The sequence below is a fragment of the Protopterus annectens genome, chromosome 4.part0, assembly GCF_019279795.1.
Source record: "Protopterus annectens isolate FY-2018-M chromosome 4.part0, PAN1.0, whole genome shotgun sequence".
NCBI lineage: Eukaryota > Metazoa > Chordata > Ceratodontiformes > Protopteridae > Protopterus > Protopterus annectens.
In genome coordinates, this window is record NC_056733.1 from 407,635,613 (window position 1) to 407,659,491 (window position 23,879).

Below are 23,879 nucleotides of genomic sequence, written 5' to 3' on the forward strand. Positions count from 1 at the left end.
GCAAAGATTGTAAAGTACATATTACAAGAAACAGCATACAAACTGCATTGCTTCTTCTATCTACCCTTCTGTCCTCAGTATGAATTTAAGACTACCATGCTTATCTAATGTAATGGCTTTAACAAATAAGATTACTAAAATAATAGCAATCCTATATGCCACGGATGTGCAGCGGTTAGCATTGTCTCCTCACAGCAAGAGGTTCTCCCATTCAATTCTCGGCTGGAGCACCTTCTGTGTGGAGTCTGCATGTCCTCCCTGTGGTTGAATGACATTTGAAAGACATGCAGGCAGGTGCTGCATGTCCATGCATGAATGGGTGTGCCTTCTTTAAAGGTCGAGTGTCGGGTTGACAACTCGGCACCGTAAAAATCCACTGCCAATCATTAGCAGACCGGAGTTCCGCTGTGGCGACCCCTAACCGGGAAAAGCCAAAAGACCATTATTATTATTAAAATAATAGCAATCATATGAAAAGCCTTTCAACATGAACAATATTTATAAATTTGCACAGCTGTTGCACTAAACACAGTTACCATGTGCAAACACAGTTTTATGTCTAAGTGTAACACAAATACATTTTAAAGACAAACAGTATACACAAAATGGATAGAACAACAATATATAGCAAGGGATGTGGCTTTTTGTCTAATTTTCATCACTTCCAAAAGTAGCAACCCTATGCTGCACCAGTCTGTAGAAATATGAAATGCTTCGGGCAGTAGCTTTATTTTAAAATAAATAATCTTAATATAGTGAATCAACAACTTGCTGTACTACAACGACATTCCCTGAGCCTGATGTCACTGTAATATAAAGTTACAATGAGATGCTTACATGCTCATCAAGAAGCTACACTGCAGGAGGTTGTGACCAAGACAGTGAGCAGTTAACAGCACTGTTTTTAGCTCTGTTTCATTTTAACATCTCTGCCAGGATTTTTACTACAAACTCAAATAGAACATTTCAAAACTTGATGGATTTATAGTTGAACATCTGCTGAAAGATTTACTACAAGAAATAACAAGTTTGAAACTCTTTTAACTACTTTTACCTGTCAAGAAAACTAAAAAGAAATAATTGTCTCAGAATGAGCCACTCTAAGCACAGGACAGTAGCATGAAAAAAGACATACAGGCTATACTAAGTAATATCACTGAGTTATCTGTAAAGGTAGATACATTAGAAAGAAAAATGGGCAATTTTAAAGAGGAATGTAAAAAAAAACAAGTTGAAGTGCTGAGTGAATCTCTTAAATGACAATTATCATAAATCTCGAGTACAGACAAGGCAATGTTTGGTTTTGATGGAAGATTACTTGAAAATGAGAATAACACTGAATTTCTTCTGAAATGCTACTTATTCCAGGGAAAAATAGAAGACTCAGAGGACAGATCTAAAAGGAACAACATCAAGATTTATGGGATTCCTGAAAAAGAACAGGGAGACAGATTCATTCATTTCTGATATCTAGGCATAGTTGAGTAATATACTATTAAATATAATACAAAATGCAACAAATGAAACTAAAGAGGCACGTTAAGTTACATTCTGGGCTTTTAAAATGGTCCAGCAATGTGCTACTAATAGTATACTTGACATGCAGTAGCACTCAGAAAAGGCATGTGATGTTATATACAAAGTATAAAAAAATACAACTTTTTACATATATAAAAGTTACTTCTGGAATGATATCAAATAATTAGAGTAACATTCACGTTTACAAGTTAAACCTGGATTTCACATAACTGTCATACCAGAACTACATAAAATACTACCAGATGATGCAGTTAAAATATTAGATAAGATCTAAAGAGAAATAAAAACAACTGCAGAAGTCCTCCCATAATGGAAATATTCCCTTACATCACCTATTTTAAAACAATATAAGGATCCCACAAAGTAATCATCATATAGACACATTCACTTTTAAACATGAACTATAAGATGTTCTTGTCCATTTAGCCAACAGAATTAATCTACTTATATCTAAACTAATTAACAATGATCAAACTGGGTTTATTTTAAATAAACAAGTCAAGATAACATAATAACAATACATACATTAATAGATTATGCAAATAAACATAAAAAAGAACTTTCTGTCATTAGTCTTGATTTAGATAAGGCTTTTGACTCAGTGAACTGGTTGCACCTCTTTAAAACACTAAAAGTGTATAATTTCTCACCTGAGCTAACTGCATTAATTTTTAACTTATACAATAACTATTGCTCTTTTATGTTAAAATAGTTTATTTTTTTCTTTATAATTCCTTTAAATTACAAAAAGGCATAAAACAATGCTGTCCATTATCATCTTTACTTTTTTCATTAGCTATAGAACCCTTTGTTAATAGTATTAGATCCAATAAGAACATTAATGGTATCAAAATAAAAGAAGATTTTGAACTAAAGATTCAACTCTTTGCTGATGATATTCTACTAAGAATAGGAAATATAGAAAATTCATTAGAGCCTATTAGTTTTATGAGTCATTTTGAAGAAATCTCAAGTACATTAATTAATAAAACATTAAAAACTCATAAATAAAATATTCTAACTTCAATTGGAATAGCAGTGATATCTTGGTATAACCATGGAGTCTAATAGTAAAGAAATGATACAAACAAACTTTCAACAGGTTGTTGATAAAATTTTAAGTTTAGTTACAAATTGGAACAAATTCTTCTTTACCATGGAGGAAAGATTAATGGTAATTCTCCCTAAATATTGTTTTTCTACAATCTTTAGTACTATCTCCACCAAAAATTGATGAAGAAGATAAATAGCAATCTACTTAAATTTTTTGGCATCCTAATAAACCAAGAGTTTCCTTTGATTGGCATTAAAAAGGATGGGATAGTGGTGGAATAGGATTCCCTAATATTCAATTGTATGCTACTTCAGCAATTGTAAAAGTTAGAGCATTGTGGATAACTTCATCTTATGAGTCAAAATGGAAACAAATATATCAAGAAATATTATTACCAAATAATAAATATATCACAGCCAGTCATAAACAAACAGTCCCTAATACCAGTCATAAACAAACAGTCCCTAATAGCTTTAGCTGGTTATTAAAATACTTTTGCATAAATAGAATTACACCCTCTTCTCAAATTCCCCATTTAAACAACATAATTTCTTCTTTCCAAATGTTCATTTATACTAATCATTGCAATAAAGATGTAATGTTTTCTATGCTTCCAATTGCATATACAAATGACTGCTTAGAAACTCATAACTTCAACAAAATGCTAGTATCGAAACAACAAAGTAACTTAATGGATTGGTATCAATTCTTAAATGGTACTGATATATGCTGTTAAAAATTAAAGGTTGAAATACAATAAAGAATCTGAGAATTGGTTAATTTTACAAATATTTTGTGACTTTGTGAACACATAGATAAATAAGATATTTAACCTAGATAAGAAAGTGTTTCCTAAATTATTGGAATTCTTAATAAATATCAGTGACAATGCAATGAAAAATAAAATATATTTGTCACAAATTTATAAACTTCTTAAGTTAGATTTCACATATTTAGAAAATTCCTATTGGAATTATTCCTCAAAAAATAATAATGAAGACTTCTCTGAAGAATACAAGAAAATAATATTAAAATCTATACATAAAACCACATCTTTTATTATATTAGAAAATTTTAACTTGGAAATTCTTACACAGAGCTTTTGTACTTCTAACAAAATTACAATTATGTATAAATCAAATAGAATTAAATGCTGGATATGTGATTCTGAAATGATAGCTGATTGGATAAATATGGCATATGAATGTGAAGTCATCTCCCCTTTTTGGAAAGAAATTAATAACTTCAGTCAAGCTCTATGATCAGACCGATGTAATACTTCTAAATCTTTAGTTTTATTTAATGCTCCGATCCTTGATATAATTCCAAAAAACAAGTACCTCTTCTTTGATCTATTCTTGCTATAGCCAGAAAAGTAATTACTAAAAATTGGAAAGTAAAGTTATCCCCTCTAGTGCTGAATTTATTAGTATTGCAAAAATTGTTTGCAGTAGTGAGTTGCATACTACGAAGATGAGAACTTCTAATATTACACATTCATTTAATCTTAGCTTAAACTTAATGACTTGCTTGAAAAATATTAATTATTGTTGATATGTATAATTCTGACATACTGATCAGCTGTCGACCTATGTAAATATTTCTTTGTTTTATAATTGATGTATCTATTGTTTTAAAACCAAATAAAGAAATTTTTAAAAAAATAAACTACACTGCAGCAAGCTGAAGTCCCTACTGTATACATGCCTCTTTTCAAATGGCAAATAAGCATAAACTGGCATGTTCAGTATAGTTTCTGAATCCCACTGAAAATGTTCTCACAGAATGTGAGAGGCGGGACAATATAACGGGATGGCACCTCACATTTGATTTTAAATGTTTTCAGTACAGAAGAGAGATTCAATAATTTATCTGTTGTAGAAAATGCTTTAATGTATATTATGCAGTACAACTAAAACAAATGAAACAGGCATTTTGTTTTTCTTTTTCTTGAAATAAATTAATTGCTAACATTAAAACTGTTGAAATTTCTTAAATTATTATTGAGAAAAAACAAACCATTTTAACAACCTAAAATCAATTAATGCACTCAAGTACACACGCATGTACATTATGAAAAATCATATTAAATGTCAGAAAACTGGTTTCTGTGCTGCATTCCAAGTATTTCATTCTCAGTTGGGAAGGTAATTAGCTAATGAAATCAGTGAAGGAAAGTTTTAGCCACTATATTTCTGCACACAAAAACTGGCATAATGGTAGATTGTCAGCACACTCCACTCACAGAGCAAACCAAACAGCTGCTTTGCAGAAAGCATTTGTTTGCCCCTCAGCATGTGAAAAGACTATTCACTTGACCAAAAGTTCTTAATTACAGATTACTTGGCATAAGGCAATTGTTTATTTTTGAATTCATTAAACTGACACAGTGCTATGTCTGTTTTAATATACTAAGTAAGGATCAAAATTTTTCTCCAAATAAATATATATAAAATATATTTAGATGTATTTTTGGTTCCTGTTGACAGCTATCTCACTATTTTCTGCTTCTCTGACCATCTTTGATTTATTTCAGAGTTATCACCCACCTAAGCTGCAGACACTTTTACCATATTTCCCCAAACACTTTCTATGCAAAGTTTTATATAGTTTTTTAGCTTTAAAGGGTGATTGTATCTTAATTAATTGTTTAATTGATTAATCAGAGTGTTAAATAATGATATAAAAAGAGCTTGTTTTAATAGGTGAATTTTTACTCTATAAAGGCTGTGGCCGAGGCGCTAGAGAAATTTGTATTGTGGAATAAATTTTATTCAGGAAAGTAGAGCTATTATTCACTGGTCTCATTTTTTGGTGGTTTGCATCACTTCCTATACAAATATTCAGACAAAATCAGAAGGAAATGCAAATTATATACAATAGCTACAGACAGGACAGCTTCTGATCTTGTTGCCTTACAATTCTGAAAAGGAGCCCTCACACAGGGTCAGTAATGTAGCTCTGACATTTGCAGATTCCACAGAGAATATAAATGGGACAATCCAAGAATTGCTGAACCATGGGTCATGCCCTTCTGATCCATGTACCTGTTAGCTGACTGCATACGTATTGCAGTATTTTGGTTGATAACGAAGTTGACTGAATATTTCCAGGGCAGTGTAATGTTATCATGTAAAGTGTTGGTTCGGAAGTTTTTTTTTTTCCCTACTGCTGTGCAATCTCAGACTCTGTGTATATACAGAGATGTATGTGTGTGTGTGTGTGTGTGGGGGGGGGGCAGAGAAGCTAGCCATTCCCCTACAAAAATGCTGTTTTCTGTATATCTGATATGTAATAGTGTTGTGTAATATTGGTGTATAGTACTATTTGAATAACAGTCTGCATAAATCTTTCTTCTGGCTCTATTTCCAGAAGAGTTACATCTTTGATTTTAATGGTTAGTCAGTTTGGCTTGAAAGCATTTTTTTATTTGTTAACATGTGACAGCGTGATGTTACACTAGCAGGTGAATGACAGAATGTTCTGGATTATAGTTCTTTTGATTACTTGTCTTATAACTGTGCCAAGACTGTATAAATAAAAATAAGAGCTAAACCCAAGTTACACAGAAACAGAACATTTCTGGTCTTGTACTTCTTCTGGTTTTTTCCCGGTTAGGGGTCACCACAGCAGATCACCTGTCTGCTCATGACTGGCAGTGGAGTTTTTTTATGGTGTTGAGTTGCCAGCCCGGCGCCCAACCTTCCACAGAAGGCACACACATGCACGCACTCACACCTAGGGCCAATTTAGAGTGTCCGATCCACCTACAGCATGTCTTTGGGATGTGGAAGGAAACCGGAGCACCCAGAGGAAAGCCACGCGACCACAGGGAGGACATGCAGACTCCACACAGAAGGCATATTAGCTGAGAATAGAACCTGAAAATATCTTGCCGTGAGGCAGCAATGCTAACCGCTGCACAACCGTGGCCACCACAGCTCAAAATGCTTATTTTGATGATACACACCTTCACTGCTTGACCTTCACTCTTAAGTACCCACAGAAAGTGAAGCAGTTGAACCAAGCCAAACCCAAGTTGGTGCTGGCTTGGTCATGTATAACTGACAGTGCTGGGATTTTTCGTCTTCCAAGACTCTGACCCAATGCAAAGCATGCAAAATTCCATTTATGTGAAACTTCCCTGCTGTTATGTCATAAGTATGATGGCAAATCCGCGCACAATTCAAATGAGGTATAGTGCTGATGTGACAGAGAAAAACAAGCATGTTTAAAAATCTTGGACTGCAAAAACACTCCTGATTCCTAGATGGATGGTACTTTGATAAGGAGTCACTTGTTCCATGTGGCTGATCAGGCTCTGTTTTTATTACAGGAACTGCAAATTAACATACTGACTATGAATATACCTGACAACAATAATGACTTTTAAAACAGTATTAAAAAAGTTAAACTATTTCCTACAAATTTTAAACATGAAGTACCTGACAGGTTAAAATGCCTGAAACTAGGAAATTAACTGTAAAACGCAAAAACAATCTATAGTTTTATTGTACCAACTATGTCCAATAAGTGCAGCATGTTAAAAAACAAAAATTCTACATGGTTATTTATTAAACAGTAACTCAGTTAGAATATATTACACTTTCCTGCTGATGTTCTTGAGTCCAGAACAGAGAGCCATTGAGGTGGGTTGTACAGCTGAGAATGCCAGTACAACACAGCCTCTACAACAGATATCAGAGTTAGGGTTGTTGCGGAAGAATGGGGGGGCATGGTCTCCGTTTTGTGAGGGCATTGTAAGTTAGTGACCATCTAACTGCATAAAGAAATACAGAAGATACATAGAAAATCCTATTTAGTGACCAAAAAATGAAAGTCATGTACTTATCATAATGATATTTCTCTATTGTCTACTTCCATCCTTCCTCAATGGTTGGGTTATCATATCCAATTACTGTCCGACTTCACACATTCTCAGATTTTGAATCGAATGTTCAGGCTCTTCCCCTTGTCTGTAACTCCTCTGCAGGGAGAGAATTACCTTAGATTGTGTTTGCCCCTACAGTGGTGTAAAGGAAACTAACTCCAGACATATAAAATCAAATACTTCATAGGATGAAACAGCTACCGAACATTGAGCTTAAAGAGTACCTGACCAAGCCAATGTAGCTATAAGTACAGTTGCTCCAGCAGCCATGGAGAAATTCAAGTATGGAGGAGGAAAGATGAGGAAGGATGAAAGCATACAACACAGATCTGTTGTTATGGTAAGTAAATACATTCCATACCTGATGTTGTCTATTCCATCTGTTCCTCAATGGTTGGGACAGACTCACCAGCTCTATCAAACTTGGAAGATCTCATGGAAGGATATTTCAGAGTACAGTCAAATCAAAGGAGGCTTTTGACGTTGACTGCAAATCCAACTTATAGGGAGAAATGAAGGTATTGACACTGGACGAAGCAGTAGCAGCACAAATGTCATCAAGTGATACTTTGGCGAAGAAAGCTGTGGAAGTAGCCATAGATTTAGTCAAGTCTGCCTTAGGAGGTTTGGTAAGGATACGCCATTCTTTCTCTGTAGACATGTGAAATACAATCATATAACTACAGAGAGAGTCGGTTTACCTTTAAAACCGTGAATTGCATTGGTTCGAGTGCTCATATGAGCGACTCGAAACCACGAAACTGACAATGTCGACAAACCTACATATTCGAAAAACAGCAAATCGAACAGCAGATTCACTGTTTTTCGAACATGAAAGTCGAAGAAAAAAAACAAAGTGCGCCCCCACTTTATTATTCTAACTTCGAGATCACACTACAGCGGGGAAAGGAACCATTTCCCGATCCCCACTATAGTGCAATCCGCCCCTGAATGTCGAATGTGCAATGAGCAAATCTCACTGTGCATTCGCTCATTGCACATTCAAACCTTTTTCCGTTCAGCATTTGCAAACCTTGCAAACTGCCTTTCGGAAATGTTCTGTTCACCCTTCTGCAATACGCGGTTTTAAAGGGAAACCGAGAGAGTCACTATTGATATCCTTTCACAGTCTGGTTGTAGAAAAGGACACAAATAACTGAATAGTCTTTCTAATCTTCTTAGTGTGTTGCAATTAAAACTAAAGCTGGCAATTTACATCCAGCAAGTGTAACATGTCATCATCTTCTTTCGGCTGTTCCCGTTAGGGGTCGCCACAGCAGATCACCTGTTTCCATGTCTTCCTGTCCTCTGCATCTTGCTCTGTTACACCAACCACCTGCATGTCCTCTCTCACCACATTCATAAACCATATCCTAGGCCGTAGCTTCATCCTTAGCATCTTTTTCCCAATATACTCAGCATCCCTCCTCAGCACATGTCCAAACCAAAGTAATCTTGCCTCTCTGGCTTTGTCTCTAAACCTTCCAACCTGGGCTGACCATCTAATATACTTATTCCTAATCCTGTCGACCCTCGTCACACCCATTGCAAATCTTAACATCTTTAACTCTGCCACATCCAGCTCAAACTCCTGCCTTTTTGTCAATGCCACTGTCTCCAACCCATATAACATAGCTGGTCTCACTACCCTCTTGTAGACCTTCCCTTTCACTCTTACAGGTACTCGTGTGTCACAAATCACTCCTGACACTCTTCTCCACCCACTCCATCCTGCCTGTACTCTCTTCTTCACCCCTCTTCCACACTCACCGTTACTCTGAACTATTGACCCCAATTATTTAAACTCATCCACCTTCGTCACCTCTACTCCTTGCATCCTCACCATTCTTCTATCCTCCCTCTCATTCACACACATATATTCTGTCTTAGTCCTGCTGACCTTCATTCCTCTTCTCTCTAGAGCATATCTCCATCTCTCCAGGGTCTCCTCCACCTGTTCCCTACTCTCACTACAGATTACAATGTCATCTGCAAACATCATAGTCCATGGGGACTCCTGTCTGATCTCGTCTGTCAACCTGTCGATCACCATTGCAAATAAGAAAAGGCTCAGAGCTGATCCTTGATGTAACCCCACCTCCACCTTAAATGCATCCGTCACTCCTACCTTTATTGGAGAAACTTGAGAAGAAAATGGGAAGATTGACAGACTAACGACTGATGATTCAGAAGCCACCTTTCGAAGAAAGGAATTGTTAGTTTTCAGAGTAAACCTATCCTTGTGGAACACCAAATAAGGAGGTTTACTAGACAGGTTGTTACTTTTATAGATCTTTCTGATGGGAAGCCTTTGCAAAGAGTTCATAAATGTGAATGATTTAGGAAGAAAGGCTGGACTGTCTAGCTATCATCATAACTGGAGAAACCATAAGGACAATTTGAGGGTTTGAATGTTTTTCTGAGGTGTCCTGGATGACTGAGAGAGAAGATCTATAATGGGATCCAATACCCAAGGTAAGTGAATCAGATGAGATCAGAGAAATGGAAACACACCTGTCAGGGATAAGATCCAGTAATTGCTTAAAACCTTCATCAACCGTCAGAATCGATCAGTTTTTCTTACTAACATCACAGGCCAAGTTCACATTATTTGAATAATTATTGGAATAAGTTAAACTCGTCCAAAGATTATTAGAGGACGTATTTGTATTACTACATCTTGTATGGCTCCCAGATTCAGAAAAAAATGGCTTAGTGTAATCTTGTCCATGTGAGTATATGTCTTGAATCACATGATCTATCTTACTCACTATTAGAGTACCCTCTATCTAAAAAATCTGCACGCATGTCATCAAAAACTGATATATTAGCATCATTATTGTTAAGACTAGCAGCTACTAGACTGGGTGCATCTCCTAAGTTTTACTTTAGAAATGCATCCCTAAAAAACAAAAACAATTGTGTTAAAACAGAAATTAATATGATCTTTTCTCAGACAGAATAGGTATTTCTGCCTGTAAAACATGCTGCGCTTGCAGATATATATGATCCAGTTCTGTTTTTATACACCCTGATTCTAGCCGTACATATAAGCTTAACTTTTTTGCTAACTGTAGTAGCACTGATCTGGTTACCTGACTCAAAGTATAGAATGCAAATGTTTCTATGTAGGTAAAACCAAATGTACTTTAAGAGAACATATTTTGGAACATGTTTATGACATTAAGAGAAGTAAGATGTCTCATGCTTTAGCAAAACATGTACATATTGCAGGGATGGAACATTCTTTTACTTTTCTGGTGTTTGAATTATTAAATTTAAGGGGGAGTGATGTTTTCAATCATACTGAAGGTGCAGAACTTAGATGGATTTTACAACTACAAGCTGATAAGGGGTTGGATTTAAATGATGCTGTTCCTTTAAGACCGGTTTTAAAAGCATGTGCACTTACTCATTAACTAGATATTTAAACGCCTGTTTTGTCTGTTGCTTTTATGGTCTGATGAAGCACATAAGCTGGTGTGAAAGCACTTACCTTTTCAATAAATTTTGTTTTACTACAGCTGTGTTAGCTGGTCTGCATTTTGTTTTATTATTGTCTTATTTCTTTGTGGTACCAGTTTTTATCCAGGCTAGCTATATTTGTTTTCATTTTATTTGAAAAGAGTCAGGGATAAACTCTGTTTTACATGGATGGGGAGCCTATTCCATAGAGCAGGGATCCTTTGAGAAACATCTGCCTCTCCAACACATTCTGTTTATGTCACAGGTGAAGTTCAGATCCCTGGATCTGGTGTTACTGGTGTTGTTTGTTTTGTGCATTTGCAACAGACCCAATAGGGCTGGGTCTGAGGAAGCCCTGTAAGCAAGGCAAAGATCCCCCTTCAGCAGCATGTAAGAGAATGAATAGCGAGACAGAGCCTTTAGTCAATCAGTATAGGACAGGGTATGTATGCTCTAAATTCTCCTTGTGAAAAGCCTTTATGGGCGTTCCAGCAGTTGGAAGTGTCCGATCAGTCACATGCCAAAAGGGGCACTGTTCACAATGATGGATCTTATGAGAGCAGATTAGAGTGGTACTATAACCTCCTTAGACCAGGATGTCATGGCCTTCCCTATAAGTTGGGTGATATAGAATGAGTTTCCTACTATCTTAGCTATGTGTTGGTCAAACACCATATTGCTATCTAAATATGTTCCCAGATCCTTTACTACTGGATCAACTCTTAAGGGTGATTTTATCGATGAAATAATTAACTTGGGTTGACAGTTTTCAAAAGGGCATTATAATGCATATTTTGAATTGAGTTTTAGGCCACGACTTTGGCACCAGTCATTTGTCTGTGTTAAACCCCCTAGAAAGATGATGGTATTTTTGGGGGAAAACTATAAAAGCTTCAATTTACAGTCATCTGTGAACTTGGTGAGCCAGAGCCCTTGAATGTTAGTCTTGACCTCCGAGAAGTAGATGCCAAAAAGAAGTGGGCCCAGCATGGAGCCCTGGGTTACTCCAATGGTGATTGGTCTCTTGGTGGATTCTTTGATCCTGACTTCTTGGGTCCTGTCTATCAGCCAGCTGTCAATATAGTAAGTTATATAGGGATTCCTCTTCTTCATCCTCAACCTCTCAAAAGCCTTTGACACTGCCTCCCACTCTATCCTCCTCTCCAAACTTTCTAACTTTAACCTCTCTTTCTCAACCATCTCCTGGTTCTCCAGCTGCCTCTCCAACCGGCAACAATCAGTAAAATGACTCTCCACACAATCTCCCTTCTTACCAGTCCATATGGGAGTCCCACAAGGGTCTATCCTTGGTCCCTTGCTTTTCAACATCTTCACCAATCACCTCTAGACATTCTGTCCTCACTCTACTCTCATAGAATATGCTAATGACTCTACTATCATCTCTACCACCGATACCCTCTCTGACCTATACACTCTCGTCAAAATTCATTCAATTCCATTGAAGAGTGGCTCACTAACAACCAACACATCCTGAATCCCAGAAAGACAAAACTTCTACTATTTCTCCTTAAGTCTTTCTCTCCCACCTCAAACCCACCTTCTCTATCACCTCACTATATAACACCATCATCAGTGTAGAACCCCACACAAAACTTCTAACAGCCATCATAGTTGACCAACTCCAATTCGACCACCATATCCACCACTGCATAAAAAACACCAAAAACTTGGATTATGCTACAGAAACAAAATGTTCCTCACTCAAGACTCCAGAGTCTCACTAACTCATGCCTATCTTCCCCATGGTTCACAAATCCTAATGAAGCTACGGACCACCCTATGGACCAAACTCGAAAGCACCTACAACAAAGCTGCCCAGTTTGCTGCTTACCAACCACCGAACTCACATCACTGTCTCTCACTCTCTGTTTTAAACTGGCTACATTTCCCCCATCAACTACAACCCTCTCAACTATCTATCATACACTACATCCTCTACAAACCCACAGCCTGCCCTAGCACCTCCTCCCTGGTCTCTCTATATACTCCAGCTAGAAACCTTGGGAACTCCAACCAACACCAACTAGAAATTTTCAAGCCCAAAACATCCATTGGCCAAAACTTATATAGCTACTCCCCAGCTCTAAACTGGAACAAGCTTCCCCCGACCTCCGAAAAATAACCACTACACACAAATTCAAAAAAGCTCTCAAACAATACCTGCTTGAAACCTCAATTTGCAACTGCAAAAGCTAACTCCAAACCCCCTCCTAAGTACACCCATATTGTCCACTCACTCCAGTATCCCTATCTACCTTCTCTACTGCTCTACTTCCTACCTCCTCCAAACTCCTTGACTCCTTGCTTCCTCTTACTTTCTCTTTCTTCTTCCACTTCCTTTACTTCCCCTTTCCTTAACTTTCACCCTCACCCCATCCTCCTCTTCTTCTCTTTCTCTTATTCTTACATCCCTCCTACCTCCTCTACCATGTGAATATGATAGTAACCTGTAAACTATCAATCTGTTGCCTCAGCAACTGATATGAATACTTGCAAATCTCATTCATCACTGTCCTGTATACCCCCACAGCTCCAACACTGTATATTCTAAATCATTCTTCAACTGCATTAACTCAAGCTTTTTACAGTGAAACCTATATGGTTTCACTTCAAAATGTCAAAAACTCATAACATCTCATTTCAAAACAGCAAGAGCATACGATCGCAAATTCAAAACATCTAAAACTCATAACATCGAATCTCACAACATCGGAAATGTATAAAATAGTGTAGTGTATCATCACACATGTAAATGTTACAGTTTATTCTGTTAATCTGTATATAGTGTTTATTATGCCACTCTGTACATGTTTTTTAGGTCACACAATTAAGTGATTTAGACATTATGTGTACATTCTTTATAGTGATCATAATACAGTGAGGTTAGGAAATTAACTTTTTCTCATTGTAGTGCAATCTCGGAGTTGATATATTTAATTTACGGGGGGGGGGGGTGCAGGGGGATAGCCCCCCTGCAGAAACGTAGTAAAAAGTGTGTGGGATGTTATTTATATTTGCTTTGTAGTTTTCGATGTTGTGAGATTCGATGTTATGCGTTTTTGATGTTTTGAATTTTCAATCTTATGGTCTCGTTGTTTTGAAATTAGATGTTATGAGTTTTCAATATTTTGAAGTGGAACCAAGCTGTACATAACTTATAAACCACAGAAAAAAAGCACTGTAGATAACTTATGTACTGGCCTACCAACTGCTTTGTAACATTGCAATTCTCAACAAATACTAAGCTCAGCATCCTTACGCTGTAACCATACTGAGAAATGTAGAGTTTTTTTCTATTGCATTTAGCAAGCTTGTACTGTGCAGTTTACTTTATTGTACTCACTTTATGTACTCTTTAGATTGTTTGTTTGTCTGTAAATACTTGTTTGTACTCTTGTGGCACTTTTCTCCCTGGGCCTCTACTGAAAAAAGGCATCTGCTCAGTTGGACACTCACGGTCAACAAATGTCAAATAAATAAATACAAATTTATGCCCAAGTTAGAGAGCTTGCCAACAACTTCTAAGTTGGGTATTGTATCAAATGCTTTAGCCAGGTCAAGATAAGCAGCATGTACTGTTTTACTCTTGTCCATTGCCTTGGTGACCCTATCAAAGAAGTCTACCAGGTTAAGTAGGCACAACCTTCCCTTCACAAAGCCAGTTTGGGATGGATCCAGTGTCTGTATGTTGCCAATATCATTTATTATTTCCATGATAATTTGTTCCATGGCTTCGCATATTAGGCTTGTTAGACAGATAGGTCTGTAGTTCCCTAGGTCGGTTGATGGTCCACCCTTATAGAGAGGAATTAATGTTGCAATCCTCCATTCACTTAGACTGTAGCCTGTTTGGAGTGGAGCATCTGTGTGTCACACAATAGAGTCCCCAGTAACAAGAGTATTAGGTAAAGTATATGTTTGACTTTTTGGGCTTTGCTATTGAGAGACCAATGGCTGTAGGCATACGTGACATGTTTGGCATTGCTGTTGGTGTTTATATTAGTGATTGCTGAGGAACAGTATTGCTGTTGGGTGTCTTTGGAGGTCTTTTAAGATTTGGGAAAGTTTCTTTTAAGTGCCTCAGCAAACGACAGTCTGTGAGTGTGTGGTGAGCTGTAGTTGTGAGGGATGTAGTATATGTATTCTTAACAACCTCATTTCTCTGTTAGATTTTTGCCTCCAAGGAAGTTGTGCATTTACATCTCTTGCTTACTGTCTTATTTTCTTTAATGATTAACTGTTTGTCTGAGAACATGAGACAATTGCTAAATTGCCTTTCAGATGCTCCAGTCTACCAAGCAGCCCACACAGACATTAGGAAATTGCATATCCATGCCATTGTTGTCTGGGCCTTTAATAGGTGGACTGTTTAGGATTAAGGATTGGGTTTAACAGGGATCTCCTAGAGTAGTTCCTGTGGTTAAAGGCATGATGTTATAGCTGATAGAATGTGGTAGTGCTATTTCCTACACAAATTAGTTTCTGGGGCTAAGGGCAAGATGTCATACAGTGCTACAATATGGTAGTGCTATTCAATGCGTGAGCTAGCTACTCTAAGCTTAATTTTCACAATGTCACACTGTTTAACAAATTTTGGAGCTAATCTTAACTTTATAGACAATTTTTATTATCTAGACATTTGCTACTATACAGGGCATTGCTAACTGCCCCTGCATGATTGACAGCTCTACTCAAACTTGTCTGATTTGTATCAATGAAAGAAACTGAACACTGACTCCTATGCCATCTATCCAATAAATGACCATACTTTGAGCTCCCCGGGGTGCCTCCCAACTCAAAAAGACAAGGTAAACACTTTCTGCCATAAAATGGATGATCCTGGAATTTCTTATTGTAAAAGCATTGCAAAAGCAGCTCTCAAGTGTAGATTAAACAGCAAACAGCTACCAAACAAAGAAGTTCCTGGTTAATTTGCTCTTCTGCAAGACAATTTGGAGGCAAAGAGAATGAGAAAAGCCAACAAACACAGAAATTATGAATTTTGCCACAAAATCAAATACATGCTTTAAAAATGCTCAGAAACAGTAGCAATCACTGTATAAAGCAAATGCAAGTGCAGAAAATCAAGAAAATATTCTCATCTTAGCCTGGATGGCTCTGGATATAATTGAAACACTTGAAAAGGATTGCTGAGCTTTGTGGAAGTGAGGAATTGTAAGGCTAGAACTGAAATATTATGAAGTGTCTATGCCCTTAAAGAGAAGAGGAAGTTAACTTACATAGTTCAGAGAAAATAATTCAAACCAATAAAAGGAATGAAGGAAAAATAATACAAAGAGAAAATTAAGGAATTAAAACATTTCACTCTATAATGAAAGAGAGATATAAGGGTATTTAATGTAGCAAAGAGGAAGTGTGATGGTGTGATAGTGTAAGGAATAACACAATATGATGAAGACGTAATCAAACTTGTGCATACAACATTCAGCGCTGACATATGGAAGCAATAATTTTCACAGAAAGGACAGCATATAGAAGAAACATGTCACCAGAGGAAATAGTAAAACATATATCACCAGATGCATCCAACATAGCCAGAAATAAGAGACAGAATGAAAGCACATGACTGGGGCAACTAAATTATCATACTATTTTAAAACAAAACTGGGCAGACAAGATATTCAAGTTTCCAAAAAACAAAACTAAGAAAGGTTCAGCACACAACTCTTTATTAAGAAAGCATGAAAGACAAATCAGTCATCTCTCTAGCATCTCAGACAGTATGTCCTTCTTAGAAATGCCATGTCTTATAGCAACACTTTTATATATATTCATCGATCAACATTTGAAATTCATTAATAAACCTGAAAATGATGCAGAGAAACTGCTATTGCTGACTGTAAAAAAACAGGCATCTACTAGTATACATTTTACTTGGCTATAGCTCTCTCATCAGCTCCATGAGCCAGAATTTGCCATCTGAATATCTGTTCATTTTCAAAATTTGTTGTGTCACACATCGTTTCATTTCTCCTTTTTAATTAGTGTCTGCTTTATTTTCTTCATTTGATTTTTAACGGCTTTCATTTTTTGTGGGAATTCCACCTTGGAAAACTTGGTTTACGAATCACTTTGCAACTCTGTAATATTGGATGGCTTTTAGTGTTTGTGCTCTCAAAATTTTCAAAGAGACAGACCACAAGGGTTTAGTGGTTGGAGAGCCTTCTGAATCCAGATTAGCTATGAGGATATATGGAGACTTTTGTAGCTGCTGCTTATTTTATATTGGCAAAACAGTTAAGGCAAATTCATATCCAGATGCTGTAGTCTACAAGAGATTATGTTAAGCGTAATGTTATAAACAGTGCTAGAAAGCATTTCAGTCATGTCCACAGTACTGATCTGTTCACATTCAGGCCTTTTTGTTTCTCAAATGTTTGAAAAAAAATTGGTATCTGAACGAATATAAAATGTTTCTCTTACAAAACAAAAAAGCAGAAAATGCTGTCCTTCTAAAAGTTTCCTAACAGAAGGCATTGTTATAAATGCAGTGTAGTTTATTTAAGATTAATGAGTATTATCCAAAGACTATGTAACATCCATTAAATTAAGGCTTTGACATTGAAAGAAGAACTATGCATGCAATCTGAAGAAGTTCATGGACTGCAATATTACTTAAAACATCATATGGGTGACTTTTATAACTAACTTTGGTATTGTTATAATCAGAGACTTGATTGCTGTATTGTGTTTTTCTAGCTAACTTAGCCTACTAGCAAACTATATTGGTGTGACTTTATTGCTCAATAGTGTGCATTGTTGTCTTACATAGTTTTAAACATTCCCCTGTATTACTATACTACCAATGTTGTGCTACATCTTCTTATTCATCTTTGTACCTATATTCATAGCTCTATTCAGTAAGAATCATCCTACTAATATGACAATAGGAAATACCTCTATAATAGCTAAAACTTACAATGTACTTATGTCTTGTAAATACTATTTTGTAGTGCGCAGCTTTTCTCCCCGGGCCTCCACTGAAAATGGACATGTATCCAGTTGGACCAGCCCGGTCAACAAATGTAAAATAAAATAAATAAATAAATAAATATCAGACAGCAAACTATAGGGCAATTTTAGGGTGATAGTGAAAAGATCATATAGCCGTACATCACATACACAGTGCATGTATCTTGTGATAGATGGTTAGTTTTCTGCCTCATATACATTGATTGCCAGGATAGAATCTGTTTCCCAACAACCCTGAAGAGAATAATCCAGGTACAGAAAATGAATGCCTTTGCAATTTGTGAATTACAGACTGAAGATTGCAAAGTCATAAACCAGTTAAAATTCAGAATAAAAATCTACACTAGGGGTAGAGATCCACACCCTGCCACCCTAGACCTGCAGTCAAAACTCCAGTCAATTAAGGTAAATAGAGAAAAAGAGACAGAAGACGGGTGGGGGCAATAATGAATTTTGACTGTATTCCAACAGATGGCCGGCACTATATGAGGACTGGACAGAAACAAATATTAACAAACCCAGTAATGTCTCAAAAGAACCACAGCTTGGGCACTGTTTCCAGCATATGCATACAGTGTTGAAGGAAAACTGTTAGCTGAAGCAAAAAAACTCCCTAAACAGCAAGACAACTAGCAACCATCAATAACCTCTACAGCAGTGGAAGGGTATTGCAACATTCACATGGCAGAGAAGCATTCTGAAATGGAAATTTCACAGAAGCTAGAATATAGAGCAAAGGGAGAGGTTGCTAGCACATTCTAGAACATACAGTTATGGAAGTCGCAAACTATGACATGAACAGGGCATTGTCTGGGTCTTAACTGTCCTAACTGTCGAAAAGATTATTTAATTTGGGTCATTATTCATTGCAGTGACTTATCCAAAATTAATTCAGCTAGAAAAATGATATAAATTACTAAACATGCCTCATGGATTTTTACTCACAAAAAAGAACCGTGGAGGGGTTTTACAGTGACAGAAACCAGACAGGAACCAAACCAGAGGGCCAAGAACTGTGAGGTAACAATGCTAACCTCTGTACCCTTGTTCCACTTAAAAATCCTACTTAGTAGAGTGGGACTTGGAGTTGGTAGCAGTTGTTAGAAAACCAGGCTGGGAGCTTTCTATTATCCATTTCCTGAAGCATACATTAATTGCTCTTGATATGTGTCAATCCATTTCAGGCAAACAATAGAATGGATATTCAAAACAGCTGAACTCCAACCTTGACTGAATAGATTGCATTAACATACAGCCAGCTAACATACAAATCCAATAATCAAAAGAGATACTAAAAATAAACATTCTGCTGCTGTGGTTTGTCAGTCATACTGACACACACACACACACACACACACACACACACACACACACACACACACACACACACACACACACACGTCACACCTCTCAACTGTCCAGAGTTTCTCAGGATGTCCAGAGTTTTTGCTTTAAACTTTTTGTCTGTTCCTCATAATAGTTGTGGGTTTCTGGCAAGTAAGTAAGGATTAAATTCACTAAATAATGACAGACATTTGAGTTTCATACTTTATATCCTTCAGAAAATGCAAAATAATGTAAAACATTTTATTTTAGCAAGAGCAATATTTAAAAACTGTCCCTGTATTTAGGCTTTTGTCCCCCATTATTTTTGGCTTTGTTAAAATTTCTTGTGCAAAGAAGTTGACAGGTATGACGCACATACATGCATGTATACTGACACTGTACAGAAAAACAAATCGTAACTTACCAACAACTCTGTCACCAACTTTCACTCCCATCTTCCTCATGGCAGCAGCAAAAATAGCCACATCTCTCCTGAGGTCCTTAAAGGTTACTTTGGTGATCTCTTCTGTGCCCTCACCTGAAATAAATAAAACCATTTTAAACCAAGACCAGTTTCTAAAATAAATGCAGAATATTGTTGAGAATGATGCAGATGGGGCGACCATCAACCACGTAAGGCTGATTATGCCTGATTTTGGACCTTTTGTTACTTCCTTAGCTCTCAAAATGGACTATTTTGTCTTATCTGTACATAAAAAGTGGAATGAATCTGACCTTTAGTGCCTTGCTGTTTTGTCATTCACTAGCTGCTAGGGCTGCCTGACAGTGCTGTGTGTGCCCAACAAATTAAACCACTGCAAATAACTCCATATTTCCTGTGATGCCCAAGACTAAACTGAAACAAACAATATAACATTAGTTAAATTAAGTCTTTAGCTTTGAAAGAGAAACTACGCATGCAGTCTAAAGAAGTTCATGGACTGCAATATCAGACAGCAAACATACTATCCATACCTCTCAACTGTACAGATTTTCGCAGAATGTATAGATTTTTGCCTTATATTTTTGGCGTGTTCCTCCTAAAATCTGTACTTTTCTGTCAAATAGCTGAGGATTGAAGTCATTAAATAATGGCAAACATTTGAGTTTAAGGCTCCACATACTTAAGAAAATTCATGCTTTTGCAAAACCTATTATTCTATCAACTTTCTAAGTTTGTAAGAACAATATTTAAAATCTGTCCCTATTTGTCCCCATGTCATTTTAGGCTTTGTCCAGATTTTTTGCTCTAATAGATTGAGAGGTATGATACTATCTTATTATTTGCATCTCTCACAGCATTGGTGCAAATTACTTAGGATGACTCATCAAATAAGCCTAAGAGAAAGAATGGACCAAACGCATGATATAAAGCAGTCTTGGTATTGCTTTGCAGGGCAACCCACAGCTTATAACTATTCAGTACTGTTGTATTAAGAATGGAAAAAATATTAAAGACTTCAAAGCTGAAGACTATAAACTTCTTTTTTAAAACAACAAGCATGCCATATGAAGTGTTTGGTCAAAATGACTCTAGCTAGAAATATTTTGTATGGAGGTTTATTTGAAAAAAAGCCACTTTTCATCTGGGTATTAATCACCAAGTTTGATTGGTGCCTCCGCAAAAACAAATACACCTTTCCACTAGGCTGCAATACAGTTGGCAGCATGGCAAGGCTGAAATCCACTTCAGTAAACTTTTGGGGGTGTGCTACATCACAAGAAAGTACAGTTTATACCAGGCCAGCCCCATTTTAAAGGTCAAGCACCACAGAGAAATATGAAACTTAGCATGGAAGATGGGACCTGGCAGGGTTTCATCAATGGAATCCAGGCAACAAATATTTTAGGAGGCAGGTTGGAAGGGACATATCATGACCTTACCTCATGATGACACAGTTACCACAATTCCTAAAAAGCCAGCCATCATAAACACGTAGTTACCATACTTCCTAAAACGCCAGTCAGGAAGCATCCAACATTCACATTGGAATCTATGACCAGGAAATGACTGAGTCTGTTTTTCTTTTTTTTTGTCTGAACTTGGAAGCACAACATAGCTTCAAAGATTGAGGTGTAGCCAGTATGCTTAACCCATCAAGAAACTTTAGCAACACAGAGCAAGCATTACCTTATGCCAGCTGTATTAAATGCACATTGCCCTGTAATCACTGTAACATGGACAAGAGCACTTATGAAGTACATTTCAAAACTAAATATCTCTCCTGTCAAATTGTGTCAGAGTGAACTTCAATATTTATTAAACAATACAGTTCTCTTACAAGACTTATTTTTTTCACTTTACTGATTAAGTTAATCCTCTTTTTATATTACTAATAAAGTGAATACATTGACCCCACAGCACTTGTTACTGTAGGACATGTTCCTAATAGAATCCATAGTCCTCTGCATACGCAAACAGATGGCCTAACAAATGTTGCCTTGTATACCTTGCATTTAATTTTGTGCCCCTAGAGATCCCCTTGTTTATTTCCGTTTTCATCATGTGCATCTGTCCATTCTATCTGTCCTGCTGATGCAGCTAGGTCCATCTTGCTGTCCCCACTCTCCCTCTGTATGACTGCCCCATGCCTTCTTGAAAGCTTCACTGGATCTAGAGTCCACCAATTCTTCTGCCAGCGTGCTGCATTTAGCCACCACCCATTACAAAAAAAGATGTTTTTCTTTATGTCCAAAATGATGAAGTCGGCACCCTCATTTTGATTATTGTGCCCCTCCCTCCAGTGTCTTTTATCTTTAGGTTAACTCCTCACACTGCCTCTTTATTATTTTATACACATATATCATACACCCCATGACAGAATGAACAAGTCCAGTTCATGAAGTCTGTTAGCACTTATCTTTCTCCTATTTTCTCACAATTCCTGCAGATTTTCTTTGCACCTTCTTTACGATTTTGTCTCCATTTCTCCGGAAGGGATGTAGAACTGTGCACAGCATTTTAGTTGCAGAGTACAACAACCTGGACAGTGGTGAGATCACCTCTCTACATCCTGAAATTCCTCTTCTAGATCCAAGTTGGAATCATGTTTGCTTTTAACACTGCTAATCCTAATTCATACAGGCAATGACTAGATCTCCTGCATCTTTCACTTACTCAGAACAATATGATAAGTCTGCACTATTGGGATTACTGGTAAGATTTTGGCTCTTTTTCAGGGTACCAGACATGGGTTCCCTCTTCCCCTAATTTATTCATACTAGTCATGGAAGCGTTAGTACATATATGTGTATACTTGCAGCAAGTGGAAAAGGGACCAAAAAGTCTGTAAAAATTGCCTTTTCACAGTGAAGTAAGATTACGATACCAAGTGACCAGTAGACTTTGTTCGTCTTCTACCATTACCCAATTAATTAAAAGTTAATCACAGTATTAAGTATAAGCAGATTCCCTCTGTTAATCATGTGGACAGAGCACAGTACTTTAAGGAGTACTGCAAAGTGAGCATCAAGCACCAAACATACAGCTAACTTTTCTCTCTCTCTCTTTTTCGGTTACTGAAATTGTACTTTCAGCACGTATTTTGGTAAAATAGTTATAGCTGTACAAGAGCCATAAACTAGTGGTAAATGGCAGGTAAGACTACTTACAGTTGAAGTTTTACCCAGTCCTTTCCTTTTACGTTTCTGTTCTCTGGGTATACAGACCTGAATGAGGGCTAACATTATGTGGCAGTGAACTAGAGCAGTGGGTGCACAGAAATAGTGCAGCAACAGCATTAATGAAAACAAAACTGGTCCAGTTACAGAACAAAAAGTACTCATGTCATGCCAGCTTAACAAACTATAACAGAGTCTGGCATGTCCAGTTACAGAACAAAAAGTACTCATGTCATGCCAGCTTAACAAACTATAACAGAGTCTGGCATGCAACCAACAGGCCTGCAAGAACCATGCAAGCTCTCATAAGTAAGAGTACTAATTCAGACATTAAATGCACATTTATGCAACTCATGCATGTCTGTTGCTAAACTTATGATACAGGTTAAATCTGCTTCATTTTTAATTGCAAAATGAAAAAAAGGGATTATTCTTATGACAGGAAAAAAAAGAAGGCAAAATGGTCAGTTCTGATGTAAACTATAATTCACACAGCTGGGTGGAGGGAGCAATTGGCAGCACAGTTTGCGTTGACTTCAGGCTGATCTCTAGAACTCACAGAGTGATGTCATCAGCATGTACTGTAACAGAAAACTTCAACCTCCTGCACAGCACTAGTATACTGTACAACCAGCCAATGACTTATTCTCAAAGTGATTACCAGTGGATTGGACTTGTGCACAGTGAATTTCTCTCCTTACACACACACACACACACACACACATATATATATATATATATATATATATATATATATATATATATATAAAATATGTTTTTTGTTACTGACAATATATGAAATCAAATAAACTCAGAAAAAACGAACAAACTGCAACAAAATGAAGGAAAAAAAGACCACACCGGATACTCAAAACAGTTCCAATTAGCGCTTTCGTTTACTAAAATGAGCAAACTTCTTCAGACAATTTTAAGACACACAAGTACACTTAAATACAATACTTATCATGA

The 23,879-nt window shown here is 36.8% G+C and overlaps 1 protein-coding gene across 1 annotated transcript in view; it reads right to left on the reverse strand.

The window, feature by feature from the left end:
• Positions 1 to 23,879, reverse strand: part of AACS (acetoacetyl-CoA synthetase) — a 1,424,505-nt gene that overhangs the window by 1,215,759 nt on the left and 184,867 nt on the right. Inside the window, exon 4 of the mRNA XM_044068347.1 lies at positions 19,714 to 19,827. Coding sequence (XP_043924282.1) covers positions 19,714 to 19,827 — 114 coding nt within the window. The remainder of the gene's footprint in view (positions 1 to 19,713; positions 19,828 to 23,879) is intronic.